This window comes from Fusarium sambucinum, chromosome II (genome assembly GCF_050947815.1).
Source record: "Fusarium sambucinum isolate potato_lamoka chromosome II, whole genome shotgun sequence".
Classification (NCBI taxonomy): domain Eukaryota; kingdom Fungi; phylum Ascomycota; class Sordariomycetes; order Hypocreales; family Nectriaceae; genus Fusarium; species Fusarium sambucinum.
The window spans coordinates 1,403,435-1,420,563 of NC_139293.1; the positions used below are offsets into that span (position 1 = coordinate 1,403,435).

Here is a 17,129-nt window from a genome sequence, read left to right on the forward strand (position 1 = left end):
TCTTTTCAGAGGTTAAAGGTGGTAAAGCTGGAGCTGGAGCGGGACGTTTCGTGGAAGCTTGGCCCGAGGGGAAGGGAACAAGATGACGGGACCGTGGATGGAGTGGCTGGCTAGGGGTCTCAGGTCGTAGAGCAGGCGAAACAATAGCGCTCAAGCAACGCTTGCTACTCTCTCCAGTAGTAGTATTGCAATACGAGTAAAACAGCAAAACAACAATAGCAGTAGGTGCTGACGAGTGGCCGTTGCGCAGACTGATTCAAGGGTTTGTTTTTGTACCTGAGGTTGTTGGATTGGAAGTCTCTTTTTTGAGTTGGCAGCTGCAGTAGCTGTCCGAGCGATGACGATATATGTGACGAGGACGTGTAGAGAAGGAAAAGGTAAAGAAGAGCACAGCACAGCACAGCACAGCAGAGCAGCGCAAATCAAAGAAAAGCAAAAAGTAAGAAAAACAGAGTAAGGTAAGGCAAAGTAGAGCAAAATAATGGCTCGAGTGATATGGCTTAGCCAGAAAGGCGGCGGTTAAGAAGTGTGTGATATCGGCTGCTGGTATGTGGGCAGTTAAACCTCATGGGTGAGGGGCTAACAATGGAGAGTGAGGGTCGGTCGTGTCGTCCAGGTACCTAGAATGGATAGCCACTAGGAAGGACAACACTACAATAGACAATACAGGGTCATCGTGAGTGGGGTTGAGCCGCTCTAGCAAATGCAAGGCGTCGAATCCAAAACCCATTCATCCATGGAGACTGGGAGACGGCACCTTCAGGGGAGTGGGGGATGGTGTTTAGTGCGAAAAAACGACAGAATTTTAGGCGACCTGACCTCTAACTAAGGCCGAATAGACGAGAGACATACAGTATATCAGGTACTGACATCCAGTTCTTGAAGAATAAGGAAAGGTCCAGTGAAAGAGAGAGTGAATCAAAAGAAGAGAGACAGGATGTGCATGAATAGAAAGGATATTTTCTTACCAGGCTATGACAGTGGGAGGCGGGGCCACCAAACTGTAAAGTCTTTTGTTTTATGGTGTGAGATATAGGACGTAATTTTCCAGATAAGAATACCTATCGATATTCCTTTGTTTTGCTTTTTTCTTTTGCTTTTTACTTCTAGATCTCTCGGTCGTGTCTCTTTGCGCTTGTGAATAATACCTATTCGGCGCGTATAGATACTAAGTTGGGACTGCGAGTGAGTGTCCTGTCGAATTGTGATCCAACGCTGACGTTCTGCGGGAGATCCCGAGGAGTATTATCCTGGTACGACTGACGACAGTGGCTGCATAGAGCGTTAGACAATAGAGTCGGATCCGAGGCACAGGATAGCCGTTGAGGACCGTAAGGAGTTGTAGGCAAGATTTAAAAATGAAGGATACACAGGTAGATACTAGGTAGAATAATCACAGGGTGAAGAAAAAGGAAAACTTCATCGTGTTGTTTATCATTTGCTGAATTGTACTGCACTTTAGAGCACTACCTGTAGGCCCCCAGTCCATCCTAGTCCCCGTCCCAGTCGCAAGGGCCCGGGCTGTCCAACCTGGAGGGTAGGAGGGGTAGAAGGGCCCTGCCGATTACGTCGGTGATTTGTACAAGAGTCCACTAAAAAAGGGAAGAAAGAGAGAGAAAATTGGGGAAGGGACAGCTCTTGCATCATTAGGTTCCATTCCGTCAGGAAGCAGAAGGCCTAGATTCCAAAGCTTCCATTAGAGGCGCCAATCCCTAAATCGCAAAAGATCGCCTGTCATCCATCACAGTCTCCTTTGTCACTGTTAGTTCTTTGATACCGCGCGACTGTGCTCTACTCTCTCAGTCTCTCTACAGGTCAGTGCCATCCATGCTTGTGCCACGCGATAACTTAATAGCACGGACGTTTCTTGACATCGCTGACTCGGCACACGATCGAAATCTTCCAGATATCCCACCTCTCTATGTAGAACAGGGTTAGAAGCTCGCTGGCTCTACTTCGTCTTTGTTCTCGTTCTCCGGGACTTTAGAACTGCATCCGCCTAGCGCAATATGCCTGAACTTCAACGTTACCTATTCCGCTAGCCTGCAACGCCAAAATCCACAAAAAGATCCGAATCCAAATGCGATCATGAGGAGGAACAATTCCCTCGGCCCATATCCGGGATCCAAGACAACAGGGTGTTTCATATGATGGCTTTCTTCAGCCTATTGTACTCACAACATCTCACATGAAGATGACATACAGGGAACTCCGGAGTGAAGAGTCTCGTTATATCCACCTGTCCGGTTATTGGTTATGTGCTCCATGAAAGTTAAGAGGTAAATCTTCCGGTGTGGTATGTACGTCCAGGGCCCAGGAAACCGTCACCCGAGGCTGAAGAAACTCGACATCGTCTATACTCGGTACCCGTTGTTCCGTTTACTTACTGGCCTACCTCTTCCCTGATAGCTCACCTCATGTCAACGTCCCTTTCTTTGATGTTTAGTATTTCTCGGCCGAGAGATTTTTCTTACTAGGCTTCTCACTCGTGGTACCTCGACAACGACTCCTCCACCAAATTCATCCGACGAAGACAAAGGAATAGTCACATTGTCAGGGACTGTGTCTCGAGACAAGTCGCGACATTCACCGAGTCACAGGCCCACCTACCCAACTCTTGGTTCTTGCTCAGACGGGGTACGATCGGCATCTCAGCCGCGAGTGTTGGAGCTTTCTGGCAAGAATCCAACTTTTTGGAAGCAAGCTCCTGCAAGCATTGAAAAGCTTAGGATGACATGCACGCCGTCTTATGCCCGTTGGCCCACCCGTCTATGAAGCTGGCCCCAGCCAACGCAACGAACCCCTCAGAGATTGCAACATGGAAGTTAATGCTGTTCACACCAGCCACCGTAGAAGTGCTCAGTGCGGCATTTTCTCCATCATGTTTCCTTTCTGCTGTCAACTTGTGGCTTGGCTTCACTGCTTGAGCTGGTTTCGCTATGTCAATGTCGGTCCCTGCAGGGTCTGTTGATCATCTCATTTAGCACCCCTCATTTGCTTCCTGCCCCTCGTGCACGGTCACGATTACGGCCAAGTCATGTCATGACTGATGGCGGGGCTTAGCCGTCGACTGTGCAGTTCATTACATACTCACCATACTAACTATTTGTTGGATGGCCTGGCTAACTATTGTATAGACAGGGCCCTTGAACCTTGTGAGTTGTATGGAACTTGGCTATTGAACACCTGGGTCAAGTTAACTGCCGGCTAAAACCCACCTGTCACTCAGAGGGGCATTAATCATGCTTCCACTTAAATACAGAATCTTATCAAGTGATCCATGTCTTGAGTGTTGTTTTTTATATTGGGCTGTCTTTACAATTAGTATCCACTACATTGGACCTCACCGCAAACCATTAACTACACTCGGACTGCTTAGCGAAACTGACGAGTTTTCAGAGGATGAGATTTGGCGGAATGTTATCACATCTATTTATCACATCTATTCCGCACAATGCTATCCACTTCACAGTCGAATCACCAGTGGCTGAATTTGACAAAAAAGGCTTCAGCTATGCGCCCCAACCATCACATACACGAGTCACCTATCACATCTAACAAAGCTTGACGGGTGACATATCTCACACCGAGCCTATCTGTAAAACCCTGCCATCATTCCCGTGCGGAACGACCCCATTCGAGGCCCGCAGCACATCCTCCTGCGAGGTGACAACTCCCCATAAACCGGTTTTGGCTTATTCTCCTCAGCTCTTGCGCTTTAGCCGAACGATTGCGGTGAGTATTTTTTCCTCTTCTTTATTTTCTTATTTGCATCCGCTTGGGCTCGAGTCGTAGCAGTGTGCATAATCAGCATAAGGTATAAACGAAATAGGAAACGAAAGTGACGTGGCATACTTTGGCTGTCAGTTGACTTGACTCCCGGGATGCGGAACGGGGAGTGGGGCGGTGAACGGACCCCGCGCCGGCCCAGCGAAGCATGGACGGCACCGATGCTGAAGCCAAGGAAACGCATTCTGATGGAACCTGATTGGAAATGCCATGTTCATTTGAGCAGGTCTCGGAAAAGCAGAATACGAGCCCTGTATCATGCACTGTTCAGTTGTAGGAAAGGCAAACAGGCATCAGAGTATCAGAAAAACTGGTCGCTGGGAGCATAAGAGGCAAAATTGGTAGATCAGTTTATGTTATTTGGATCAGACGTCTTAGGCTGTTTATTTTTGTACTCTAAAGCTCAGAGGCTAACTTTTGATACCTGCTGGCTGGGGAAATCAGAGTATCTATCTGAAAGTCTGCTATCTGGAAGCGAGATCGAGGCTATAAATCAGGAAAACAATATTAACATATTACGCTCTTTGTCCATTCTTTTTTACTTTACCAAACCTGTTCCTTTACCATTGTATAATAATCATGGACACGGTTTATCGTCTTGGTCGCAATAACTCATTCTGTCTAGAACATCACCTTCGTGGCCACGCTCAACAACCAGGCTGCATCCTTCCAGCCACCTTCATCAGCCTTTGGAGGAGGTACGCGTTCTTCTGGAACTGTTGATATGCCTGCCAAATTGCGGGACGAACAACTACGAGACTGGCCGAGTTCAGATTGGTTGTCTCGTGGTGTTTCATCACTGTCCTCGTCCGAATCTTCGTCGTCTTCTTCTACTGAGAAAAGAGACCAGACGCTACCAAACCAGGTGCCTGTGCCTGCTTGGCCCTTTCGAACAAGCCGTCGCACAGTGGCCTCATCATCTTGCAACACATCTTGCTCAAGCTCTTCCAGCTTTTCGTCGAGATTGACAAAATCAGGGCCGGGAAGGTCATTGTTGACTTCTTGATGGGGGAAGTAAGACCCTTCTGCAGCTGTTGATAGCTCTAGAGGAGAATGAAGTAGGCTCCGGGGTCGGGTCAAGCTATGGGAGCGACTATGAGTGCGGCTGGGGAAGCGGCTAGCGTATGGAGATGCATCCTCGGCAATTGGAGCAACGCTACCACGTCGGCTAGCATGGCGACTCGTGAGCTCGCGTTCACGGGCAAGCTCATTCTCAAAGGCATCCTCATCGGGGTCCATTCCTCCAAGGCTGGTTGAGCTCTGACGCGAGACAAGCCAAGTCTGACCTTTGAATTCACGAGCTTCAGAGCTCATGAGCGCGCCTGTTCGCAATAGCCAATCGCTATCATTGCGATGGCGCATGCTGAAGCTCATATCATCTTTGGGGCGTTTGGGCGTTGCACGACCTGATCGAGCTTTTCGTGCTCCGCTAGCAGCGAGGTGTGATGCGGATTTGCTCTTGGCGAGTGGTGTTGACGGTGTTCGAGTGTGGGACTGTGAGCGCGGTGCCGTAGGAGAGCGAGCGAAAAGGCGCGGAGTCGTGGGCGCCGACTTGCCCTGGATGTAAGAGGAAATTGGATGGATAGGCGAGTGAGGATGTGATGCAATGGCGTCGGCTATGAGTTCGTCGTCGTTGAGTGGAAGCTTGGCGGTCAAGGGCGCGAGAGAGAGGTGGCTCAAATTGGAAGAGGACCGGTTCTTGCGACGAGCGCGATCGGAGTGTTGGTTGTATGCAACGTCCATATTGGCGACGATGGAGTTTTCGTTATCGGAAAGGTATAATGTGGTGATATAAACAATAACCAGATGAAGAGGTTATGTTGGGGTTGGTGTTGAGAAATGAAATGCGGAGAGACGGAAGCCAATGGGCGAACTGATCGGCATGTGATGGCAATAGCTGCAGCTGGATATAAACGGCAGATGGAAGTGAAACTGGGAATAGTCAATTAACACGAGAGGGTTGGATCAGGTATAAGAAGATGGAAAGTGGCTGAATTGAAATAGTCAGGTCATTAAAAAATAAGGTAATAGAATACAAAATGAGGCGATAAAGTCTTGAATCGCCGAGGCCCGGAAGAGAAAACCTGCATTGGTTATTATACCTAGTATGAAGAAGGGAAAGAATGTGTGATGCACGCAACCAGAAGGGAAAAAACGCTCTTGGGGGGTCGATCAGAACTTTTTCAATGATGGCGAGTACTTTACTTGGGAGTCATGTTAGGTATTGCAGAGGCTAAACCACCCCGCATGGTTACTTTACCCACCAACCTCACCAAGTACCGCAAAAAATCTCGAATTCGGGCATCGGCTCCAAATCTAGCAAATTCATCGCCGCTGGCCAAGAAAAGAAAAGGGAAAAAAAGTTACATATCACCACTTGACTTGACCTGATCTGTCGGCATTGTCCGAAGGGACACCAGACGGAAAAAAAGACTGGTACTGGTCGAACGACAGCTGCATAGTCGAGACTGTCACGGTACATATTATCGTCAGCTGGTGAAAAGCCAACATGCGTAACCTTCGAAACATTCGATTTGGTCAAGTCCAGCGTGCCAACGTCACGGCTGCTTGCTGGGATCCTGAGAAAGACGAGGTTCTTTGCGTAGCTCAACCTAACGAGGAGAGCTGTGAAATTGAGTTGCTGAGGGTCGCTGGCGATCAAGATATGTAAGTATCAATCTCATAGAATATCACTTTATTACACATGACAACAGTTGCTTACCTCTTTATAGTTCAGCTCGTAGAGTGGCAAGTTGGGAAGCTCTCGGCCCAACACCAGATCGTATTGTCGACAGAGTTGTCAGTCTGCAATATCTCAGTGCTTCAGCGACTACATGTCTTGTCTTTGAGGGAGGCGACATCGTCACAGTCCAAGAAGATGGATTCCCAGGCCAAGAAGACGACCCAGAACTAGTCTCTCACATCGAGATTGTCGGTTCCATCGATGTCGGTATTGCTGCCGCTCGATGGTCTCCTGACGAAGAACTACTTATCGTCGTCACAAAGGAGAACAATGTCATCTTTATGGGATCATCCTTTGACCCCGTTGCAGAAATCGCAATGACAGCCGAGGATCTTAACGCATCCAAGCATGTTTCCGTTGGCTGGGGAAAGAAGGAGACGCAGTTCCAAGGTCGAGGCGCAAAGGCCATGCGCGATCCTACTATCCCTGAAAAGGTTGACGAAGGCGCACCTAGTCCTCAGGAGGACGGTGCGGCAACTATTAGCTGGAGGGGAGATGGTGCCTATGTCGCTATCAACTCTGTACAAGAGGGGTCTCGGCGTGTTATTCGAGTCTACTCCCGAGAAGGCGAACTTGACAGCGCAAGTTGGCCTGTCGATGGTTTCGAGGGCACTCTGAGTTGGCGACCAGCTGGAAACCTGATGGCTGGTATTCAGCGATTCTCAAACCGTATAGATGTGGTTTTCTTCGAGAGGAATGGTCTGCGACACGGAGAGTTCACACTCCGTTCTCCCTCTGGACCAGTGGAAGCTCATGAGAAGATTCATCTTGAGTGGAACTCGGATTCTACTGTCCTGGCAGTCATCTACAAGGACATGGTCCAGCTATGGACAATGGGTAACTACCACTGGTATCTCAAGCAAGAGATGCCCATAGAAGCGAACTCTTCATGTCTTTCCTGGCATCCTGAGAAGGCTCTGCGCTTCGCTGCTACATCCACGAGTAACATCGTTGTGGCCGAGCATATCTTTTACACAGCAAGAGGATCTTGTCTGCTACCACACGACAACGGCGCTGTTGCGGTTATCGATGGCGAGACGGTCAAGTTGACTCCATTCAGGACAGTCAACGTGCCGCCTCCTATGTCAATGTTTGACATCACAGCTTCTGCTGCTATTGTCGACGTTGCCTTTGGTCGCGATAATACCTCTTTTGCTATCCTCCACCGAAAGGGTATCGAAATCTATACCTGGCCTGTCAAGAATGGCAGGTCTATCAAGCCGCAAGTGTCAAAGAAAATCACATTTGACGAGATGGCCAACCCAGGTTACAACGTTCTGTTGAGGATCGCCGCTGTTGCTGACGCTTTCCACTACTTCGGCTTTGAGGAAGAAAATGGGTTCGTCCAACGATCTGTAAATGCTACCGGCGAGGGCGATACGTCTGTTGCTGATGTCAACTCTCGAGAGATCTTGGTTGCTACAGCCAGTTACCAAGACGATAGCTCCTTCACGGGCTATGGTCAGGACAACTCAGGAAAGCTGTTCTATGTTGGCGACTCGGGTAACGGGATTCTTCCCGTTAAATTCCAGACACAACTTCCTTGGTTCGAGATTAGCAAAGTCGATGATGAGATTGTCGCCTTTGGTCTTTCCAGAAATGGTCACATATACGCCAACTCTCGCCTCCTGGCAAAGAACTGTACATCCTTTGTCGTCACCCCCAGCCATCTCATCTTTACTACCAACAACCACTTTGTCAAGTTCGTTCACTTGTCCTCCAACGTCGACGGTAAGTCACTTTTATCTCTTCTATGATCAGTCACTAATGTCAACCAGAGCTTGAAGTTCCTGAAGATGACCCCGAGATCGACGAACGATGCCGTAGCGTAGAGCGAGGATCAAGACTTGTCACTGCCATTCCCTCCAACATGAGCATCGTTCTTCAGATGCCCCGTGGAAACCTCGAGACTGTCTTCCCTAGAGCCATGGTTGTCGCGGGTATACGTAACCTGATTGATGAGAAGAACTATGCCCGTGCTTTCTCGTACTGTCGAACACAGCGTGTGGATATGAACATTCTTTACGATCATCAACCTGAGCAGTTTTTGGCCAACGTGGGACTTTTCCTCGACCAAATCCCAGATGTTGCCCACATCGATCTCTTCCTCTCTTCCCTTCGGTAAGATATTATGTATTCACACCTTCAATTTCAAAACTAATGAAACGCAGTGCCGAGGACGTTACTCAGACCATGTACCAAGATACAAAACGATCAAAGACTTTCGGCATCGCTGCTGTTCCCTCGGATTTGTCTCCTGCTCCACGAGGCTCTGCAGCAAAGGTCAACACCGTCTGCGATGCTCTGCTTGGCGCCCTGCAGAGCCGCAAGGCTACCAACCTCCAGAACACCATCACTGCGCACGTGTGCAAGTCACCTCCCGCTCTCGATGATGGTCTTCTCCTTGTTTCTGAGTTGATGCGTGAGGATGAGAAGATTGCCGAGAAGGCTGTCGAACACATCTGCTTCTTGGTCGACGTCAACCGTCTGTATGAGAATGCCCTTGGTCTTTACAATCTTGAACTGGCTCTCCTCGTTGCTCAACAATCTCAGCGCGATCCCCGTGAATACTTGCCCTTTATTCAGAACCTGCACTCTCTGACGGAGCTCCGCAGAAAGTTCGAAATTGATGATCACCTTGAGCGCCGTGTCAAGGCCCTTGGCCATCTCCAGACCATGGACGTTTTTGATGAACTTCTTGCATACACTACTAAACACTCTCTCTACCATGATTCTCTACGCCTATACCGTTACGATCCTCCTCGCCTTCGGGAACTCACGGCTGCATATGCCGCCTACTTGGAGTCGACCTCGGCCTACCGCGAGGCAGGTCTCGCCTACGAGTCTCTCGAAAGCTATGCCAAGGCAACTAGCTGCTACCGAACCGCCGGCGCTACATGCTGGCAAGAGTGTCTCTACACCGCAGCCCAGCAGCAACCTCCCATGTCTTCTGAGGCCATGGCTGATCTCGCCAGCAACCTTGCGGATGCACTCTGGGAAGCCAAGGATTACTCGTCTGCGGCTACCATCCACCTCGAGTACCTTGACTCAATTGACATGGCTGTTAGTTGTCTCTGCAAGGGCTATCACTTCGCTGATGCCATCCGCCTTGTCGTCCAACGCAAACGTCCCGATCTCCTCACCACCAGCGTTGACACCGGTCTTGCTGACGCACTAGGCACTACAACCGAGTTCCTCGCAGACTGCAAGGCTCAGCTCAAGGCCCAAATTCCTCGTGTCGCTGAGCTTCGACGCAAGGCTATCGAGGACCCTCTTGCATTCTACGAAGGAGAACGCGCTGGTGGCATGGACATCCCTGACGATGTCTCGGTCGCTGCGTCTTCGCGTGTCAGCACCAGTGCATCACTCTTCACACGATACACAGGAAAGGCCGGCAGTGTGGGCACAGCTGGAACAGGCGTCAGTCGAGCAACAAGCAAGAACCGTAAGCGAGAAGAAAAGAAGCGTGCACGTGGACGCAAGGGAACCGTTTATGAGGAGGAGTATCTCGTCAACAGTATCCGCCGTCTGATCGACCGTGTAAGCGCTGCCGCGCCAGATACCGAGCGTCTCATATTTGCACTTGTCCGAAGAAACATGCCCGAGCGAGCACGCGCCGCTGAAGCCCTCATGGTTGAAGTGTCTGAGGCTTGTACTTCTGCTGTATCCGAGGTGTTCAAGTCGTCTGAGCCAGAGAGTGAGAAGAAGAATGAGGGAGAGCCAACATGGCACGCTACTGGAGGTGAGGCGGTGTTGCAGGATTTCGTGATGGGACAGGGAAAGAAGTTGGAGCCTCCTGTTGTGACGGGGGTTAAGAAGCTCACGCTATTGGGATCATGATTAAAATGTTATAGAAAAGTTATGTTAAAATGATATAAGAATACAAGTAAAAGCTTCAAGGTTTTGCTTTTACCACCACGTTTGGTGGTAGTTGTTTTGTGTCAATTTGAGTCATCTTAGAGCTTACCTCCTGCATAGCAGTTCTTGTTTGCAGCCCAATTGTAAGGAATAAAGATAGTCAGGATACCTAAACTGAATAGAAAATACTCGATTCTTTTCATCACGATACTATCAGCCCATTTCAGTCATGTCCTTGTGGGGAAATTAAAATAGTAGAGACAGTCCGAATAGGCTACCATCGCAATGCATTCCTTGTCTGGCTGATTACCGAACACCCACTTGTTCCTATATTGTCCACATAGGGCTGATGCTGGCTTCGGCAATGCATGACAACTCACGATTCCTGACTGCGTGCATTTATGGTTAATCGGGAAATATTAAAGACTGAACCGAGCATAAAGGTTACGACAGCAGCCTGCTTGGCGTCAAAATGTCTCGGCCTCTTGCAGGTGATGATGCATGTCGTAGATTGACTCATATTTATCCATGTTTGTCGATCAGACAATGAGTGAATAGTCGGCCTTGAACTTGAAGATGGATTGAATGCCCTTTGATATATCATGGCCAAAGAATTAAGCGACACAAATTCTTCGAAATAGTATGAGATATTTCGTCTTGAGTAAGCATTGTATAATTCTGTGCTTGAATTAATAGTCATCAGTTCGGTAACAAGTATGCTGAACCCCAATTAGGCTGTGCATATGATTCGGACTGAAACCCTATCATGTCCAAGGGTCAGACGAGTATTTTGACGGCCAGGGTTCGAGGAGAGTTAGTCAACACCCATTTCTGGATTCCTATTACATACTTACCCATGCCTTGGGGCCCGTAGAGCCTCAATTTTGGGGGTTTCCTGAGTTCCCCCGCGCTTTAACTCTCTGAAAACAACCACCAACACCGGGATATCGATTGTCTCGAGGCAGCACTGTGGGTTAAACTCTCATTATCCCACCTTTCTTTATGCCACACATATTCTCATAGTACACCATCAATGGTGCACTACATACGTCGTAGCATCTCCCAATTGGTCATGTTCTGCCGCGTATCTTCGGCTTCGTCCGAGCCAAGTACGACTGACTGCATAGGAACTCCATAAACATTGTCGATGATGGGCGTAGTTTCCGTGTCCATGCATGCATGCACTGAAGGGCTGCAGGTTTGCACTGCATTCCCCGTCATTTCAGTGCGCCATCGTTCATGGCGCTCTTAGTAGTGGTTTGGGAGATGGGTGACGAATGAGATGCTTGGTGGTTTAGACGAAGCTACCGATGTAGAAGGGTCGTCATTGGGGAGGGTGCTGGTGCTGACGCTTGATGTTGACATGACTGGTATGGGGATAAGAAGTGTCAGTTTCCCTTTCTTTGATCGATATCCTTCAGCTCTTCTTCAATTTGTCTTGTATCTTGAGACCTCGAATTCTTCTTCATCTTATGCGCTCTTTGGTGTTTAGTTTGCACCAAGTCTCCCCAAAGTCTTGGCCATTGAAGGTTGATACAAGTCACTGCCATTGTTAGCACCCTCCGTCTATTGGCTCAACTCACTGTTGACTCTATACTCACCACCTTTCTTCAAACTTGTTGGCACACATCCCCTCCTCGTTGCTTCTTGTCTACATCCGTCAAGATGGGAGACCTTGTCAACGACATAAACGGCTTCATAAGTCAGCACAATGCCAGAAAAGGACCACAACCTTCGCAACACCGCTTCACTCCCACGCCAGACTACTATGCTTCAACCTTGATATTCTCAGAAGACGGTGCAAATAGCCCTCCTACACAAAGTGTCAGCATGTCGAACGCCAGTAGCTCGACGTACATGTCATCTTGCTTTGACATGCCAACTCCTCAAACCTCATCTACTCACACTGAACCCCCTCCTGCTTCCATCCCATATCAGCAGATATCGGTGCCTTCTTCACCACTTGTGTGCGAATTTGTACACTACACAGGATGCAATGCAACTTTCGACCCCAACGATGAGGCTGGATGGATCGAGCACATCGTGGCCTTCCATCTTGGTAATGCATTCCCTGCAGTGTGTGTATGTTGGTTTTGCGATAAAGGATTCAGAGCATCTTCATACAGTCTACCCGACACTGAAGCGTGCTACCAAAAACGAATGCATCATATCGCTAAGCACTTCCGGAGAGGCGTGACAGAGAGACAGATCCGTCCAGACTTTTTTTTCCTCGATCATGCTTACAGCTGTGGTCTGATCGATGAGGAGACGTTTCAAAGAGAAAAGATGTCCCATGAGGCTCCTCAACTATCGGGTCTGCATCCTGCTGGTTGGAGGCCTGAGCAAAGGCTGTCGCAAGGCCAAGTTGAGATAAGTCGTTCACGCCATCGGGGTTCGTCAACTCGGAATCGTGCGTCGCAGAGATACTACCGTTGAGAGTTTGCGGCTTCTGGTATATCGTGAAGAAAGTCGTGCTGGTTCATGTCGAGGCACTTGAACAGAACTGGTATATTCATTATTGAGTATTGATTTGTTGGTCGATTCGTCTCATCTTATAGGAAGAGACTTGACAGAGTTGTCAGCATCATGGGGTGTGATTTGGAGGGAAACCAGGAGCAGATGATGAGTGCTTGTATGTATTAGAATGTGTTCATGATAGGTCGAGAAGGAAGATGGGGATCAAGTAGACAAGCAGTCTGTTCTCGGGTGGACAAAGAACAGAAATATAAAGCTCTACTCAGAAAATATATCAAGTACTATATGAATCATCTTATGACCGTGAACCCCTGAGTGACTAGGCAGTGACCTTGCGTGAACTGTTGTGGCAATGCCTCTCGACATCGTGATTGGATTGTGGATACGAGAACGAATGGTGACTTACCAACGTTGTTAGAAAACAAATTCGTAGCATTTTAGGCATTCAATCTTTTTAAAACTAGATTTCTTTTGATATAAATAAAAGCAAAAAATCTTCAATTCCATTCACAATGCTCTAATAGCAATCGCCGGTGAGTTCATCCGTTCAATCCTGATAAGAGTTATTTCCATAGGGTAGGTGTAAGTGAGTCAGGCCTCATTCACGGCTCACTGCTGTAAGAACATGGCTGCACAACCCAATAACTTTTCTAGCTGAATGCAGACTTGGCACAAGTGCAGCTATGAAATACATGGTAGGGAATGTTTACACATTATCCCTATATGAACTGGTGCCTGCTCAAGGCAACAATCAGGAACAATCACGATGTGTATCGGAATGTATTGTTTATGTATATATATACACAAACTATTCCTCGTCTTATATCAAAAACATCAGACAACGTGTCCGAGTGGTTAAGGAGATAGACTTGAATCGTCACGATTGGATATCTATTGGCTTCGGCCTCGCAGGTTCGAATCCTGTCGTTGTCGAACAATTTCTTTTTTTGTTCTTTAAACAGCCTGGATTAACCGCTATGACATTTATTCTTTGGCATGGAGTGGAATTATAAAAGACACGCCTCTATAATGACGGCGTGAATGCTCATGATGTTAGTTAGGTATGCAAAGTTCACTTTAGCTCTAAACCCCCACGCGGAGACCGTTGTAACCGCATAGCCCGAATCGTAAAGTTAGGCTTATCTGTTTGTGCCTGAGCGATGCCCAGATTATTTGGCGGCATATTGCAACCGGTAAGCGACCTTGACAGTACCGTATCCGTGCCTAGCGTTTATCCTTGAGTGCTCAACGAGACTTGATGTCAAGGTACTGGAAGAACTGTCATGAGCATGTGATGAGAACTATTGCGAGCGAAAAGTAGAGAAATCATGGTCATAAATTAGTTTCAATTTCTATATGTCTCATCATAAGCAACACGATCCATTCGATCACAGAGCTCAGCTCCATCCGAGTCGTATCTGTCCATAGTCCAACCAGCATCTGCTTTGGCTGTCCTGTATCTATATAAAGTATATAATCTTGTCGAGTAACAGCATTCCAGGCCGCAGGGATTATACAAGACAAACACAAAGGGATTTCAACAGTATGTCCAAGCATGGGGTATCCGCAAAAAGAATCCAAAAAAGAAGGGTAATAAAAAAAGGACATCAGGTCATAAGAATCGTTGCATTGCATCAACGTTGCAACCACCAGCTCCTGTGCTGTACCGCAACGCACATATCATTTCTCATCAGTTGGCAATGAGTCCAACCGTATTCTGGTCATCCATTACCCAGGGCAAGTCTCGGTTCCCAACAGTGGTGCATGTGAGGTAGGTGATGCTGTCTGGTGTGCGTGAAGTGTCGCCCATGTCGAGCTCAAGGTTGCTACCCATGAGAGGTCGTACGATTTCTCGGGCCATTGCCTTTAGCTCGTCGAGGCGCTTCTCGAACCTCCGGAGGTTCTCCCGGCTGTAGAGCTCCGGGGTGAGCTTGAGGAAGCGCTTGCAGTCGTCGTGGCCGAGGAATGAGGCGGGATTGTTGGAGCCGATTTGACGGTATGCACGTCCGACAGAATTCAACGGCGGGGAGGCGGGGGGTAAGGCGGCGACGCTGCGGCCCCCATCACGGGAGGTTATCCTGCGTCGCTGATCTGGAGGCGGCTGCGGAGAGGTGTTGTCGGCCAGCCATTGGCGGAACAAGCTTATGGACAGCCAGTCGAGGTAATTGTTGCTTGGGCCGACACGTTCACCACGGCTGTTGGTGAGCCCAAGGCGGAAGAGGCGTCCTTCGATGCGACCGACGGTTTCTTCCAGCTCCTCCACCTTGTCCTCAATGATATCCAAGACAATGTCGGGCAGGGCTGCACGCAGGCTGCGCTCACCGGCCGGCCATTGCCCAACGACATGAATCAAGGCTTCCTGGAAGATTACCCGGCTGCGAGCTAGATACCCGAGGCGCAGATACGAAATTGGGTATTTGGCGATTTGCTTCCACAGCCGTGACTGGAACTGCAGCATGTGGTGATCAACTCGAGGTCCCACCACTGCAAGGGCGTCGTATTGGTCGGCGAGGTTGAGCAAGCTCTTGCATTGGACATAGGCATCTGCGACATTGACACCATCGAGGGCGGGTGGGTAGTTGTAAAAGATGCGAAAGAGGTTGTCGTAGTCGCGCAAAAGGTCCTCGTCGGCCTGCGACAGCTCCGCTGCAGGTGGTGGGTGGTTGGAGGAGAGACTGAGATTGGCAACAGAGCGGAAGAAACCGCTAGAGGTGGATGAATTGGACACTGATCGCGAGTGCGAGCGGCCGGAGCGGCTTGAAGATCGCGAGTCTCTGGAGCTGACGGTAGGTGGAGCTGAAGAGGGACCGAACAAAGACTGTGTATTATCTCGCGACGATTCGTCTCGCTGGACCAGCATTGGGATATCATTCGGTCCAGATCGTGGATCTAATTCGTATCGCCATCTCTTCCTCGGAGGGGGCACACTTCCTCGTTGCGATCTGGAACTGACGTCGCTTCCGGTAACGGGATCGATTTCGCCATCCTCACCGATGCGGGAGAGCTCATTACCGGCTGGTAGTGCACGATTGCGTGACCACTGGTTCGATGTGCTGGTTTCAAAAAAGCCGCTGGAGCGCGTAAGAGTATGACGATGAAGTAAGTAACGGTTCTGCACAGGAGCGGCATCGGAGGGTGAGTCGCGCGCGCGGACTATGATCTCGACATCGCCGGTGCCAAAGACAGGAAAGTCATTTTGAAGAGCATGAGTGGTGTTGGTGCTACCACCGGTGTGAGAGCGATTATAGCGCTTCGATCGCGAGTGTGATTGAGATTGGCGAGAGACAATCGACGAGGGGCCGCGACGGGAGACGGAGGAGGCGGTTGGAGGCTCCAGCGTGGAAACCATGAGGGCTTTTGTAATATTAATACTTTAAGTGATATTGTGATAGTTGAACTGCCGCGCGCAGTCAGTCGCAGGGGTTGTTTAGAATGCGGCTCAGACAGTTGGAGGCGGTTGTGGCGGAGTGAAGTAGATTGAAGGAGCTAAACGAGATAGGAAGAGGCTGGGGATGATGAAGATTTGATATGGATAATCTGAATCACATGAGGTGGGATGTTTTGGTTTGTTGCGGAGCGACAGGACAGCTTAGCTTTAAACTAAGAACTCGGTTCAACTTGACGCGAAAAGAGTTGAAGAATTGAGAGATGATGGAAGAGAAGAAAGAATATAAACATAAACAAAGATGATGGCAACACACTAACACTAACGTAGTAGGTAAAGTATGTGTAGTACCTTAGCGAGTGCTGTACTGTAACTTGACTTGTGATGGTGGCACGAGGACAAGACAACAAGAAGAGGAGGGTTGCTGCAGCCAGAGATTCAAGGCAATGCTCCATGATTCAAAACCGCATTATCCACCTCAAGCCCAAGGCTGTTTCTGCTTTTTTACTAGGGGGTGCCTCTTTATGCCTTGGAGGCGAATCACTTGAGACCTTGACAGGGGTGTTGATGAATTACCCGCATGTGTTGGTTAGCGAGAAGACAAGACGGACGAACCTGTTACATACAGTACGTCTGTGAATATCCGGGGAATAAATAATGTATGACGATGTTGTTTATTTACCTACTAATTAAAGGTCAAACAAAGTAGAGTAAACTCTTGGTTACACCTATCTATTCTTAGGCTACCTGCATACAGTTGGTCCACCAACTAAAGTTTACTTGACCGTTGTGCTCTGGGCAAACCGCGTTTCTAGAAGCTTGTGATTCCATTGATGATCACTGCCTTGAAGGAGATTCCGTCAACATGGATTGGTTCAT

At 48.8% G+C, this 17,129-nt stretch overlaps 4 protein-coding genes across 4 annotated transcripts; 2 read left to right on the forward strand and 2 right to left on the reverse strand.

Annotated features, from left to right (window-relative positions):
* Positions 1 to 4,410: 4,410 nt before the first annotated feature.
* Positions 4,411 to 5,532, reverse strand: FSST1_007256 (DUF3984 domain-containing protein; the record flags this gene model as incomplete). The annotated part of the gene is made up of 1 exon (XM_083224022.1): positions 4,411 to 5,532. One exon carries the CDS (start codon positions 5,530 to 5,532, stop codon positions 4,411 to 4,413), a length of 1,122 nt encoding a protein of 373 aa, XP_083083217.1.
* A 766-nt stretch (positions 5,533 to 6,298) lies between these two features.
* On the forward strand, positions 6,299 to 10,372 carry FSST1_007257 (Elongator subunit IKI3; the record flags this gene model as incomplete). The annotated part of the gene is made up of 4 exons (XM_083224023.1): positions 6,299 to 6,456; positions 6,522 to 8,263; positions 8,311 to 8,653; positions 8,704 to 10,372. The coding sequence occupies 4 exons, from the start codon at positions 6,299 to 6,301 to the stop codon at positions 10,370 to 10,372; spliced, it is 3,912 nt and encodes a 1,303-aa protein (XP_083083218.1).
* Positions 10,373 to 12,055: 1,683 nt separating this feature from the next.
* Positions 12,056 to 12,826, forward strand: FSST1_007258 (uncharacterized protein; the record flags this gene model as incomplete). The annotated part of the gene is made up of 1 exon (XM_083224024.1): positions 12,056 to 12,826. The coding sequence occupies one exon, from the start codon at positions 12,056 to 12,058 to the stop codon at positions 12,824 to 12,826; it is 771 nt and encodes a 256-aa protein (XP_083083219.1).
* Positions 12,827 to 14,555: 1,729 nt separating this feature from the next.
* Positions 14,556 to 16,214, reverse strand: FSST1_007259 (uncharacterized protein; the record flags this gene model as incomplete). Its single annotated transcript, XM_083224025.1, has 1 exon — positions 14,556 to 16,214. The coding sequence occupies one exon, from the start codon at positions 16,212 to 16,214 to the stop codon at positions 14,556 to 14,558; it is 1,659 nt and encodes a 552-aa protein (XP_083083220.1).
* Between the last annotated feature and the right edge of the window lie 915 nt (positions 16,215 to 17,129).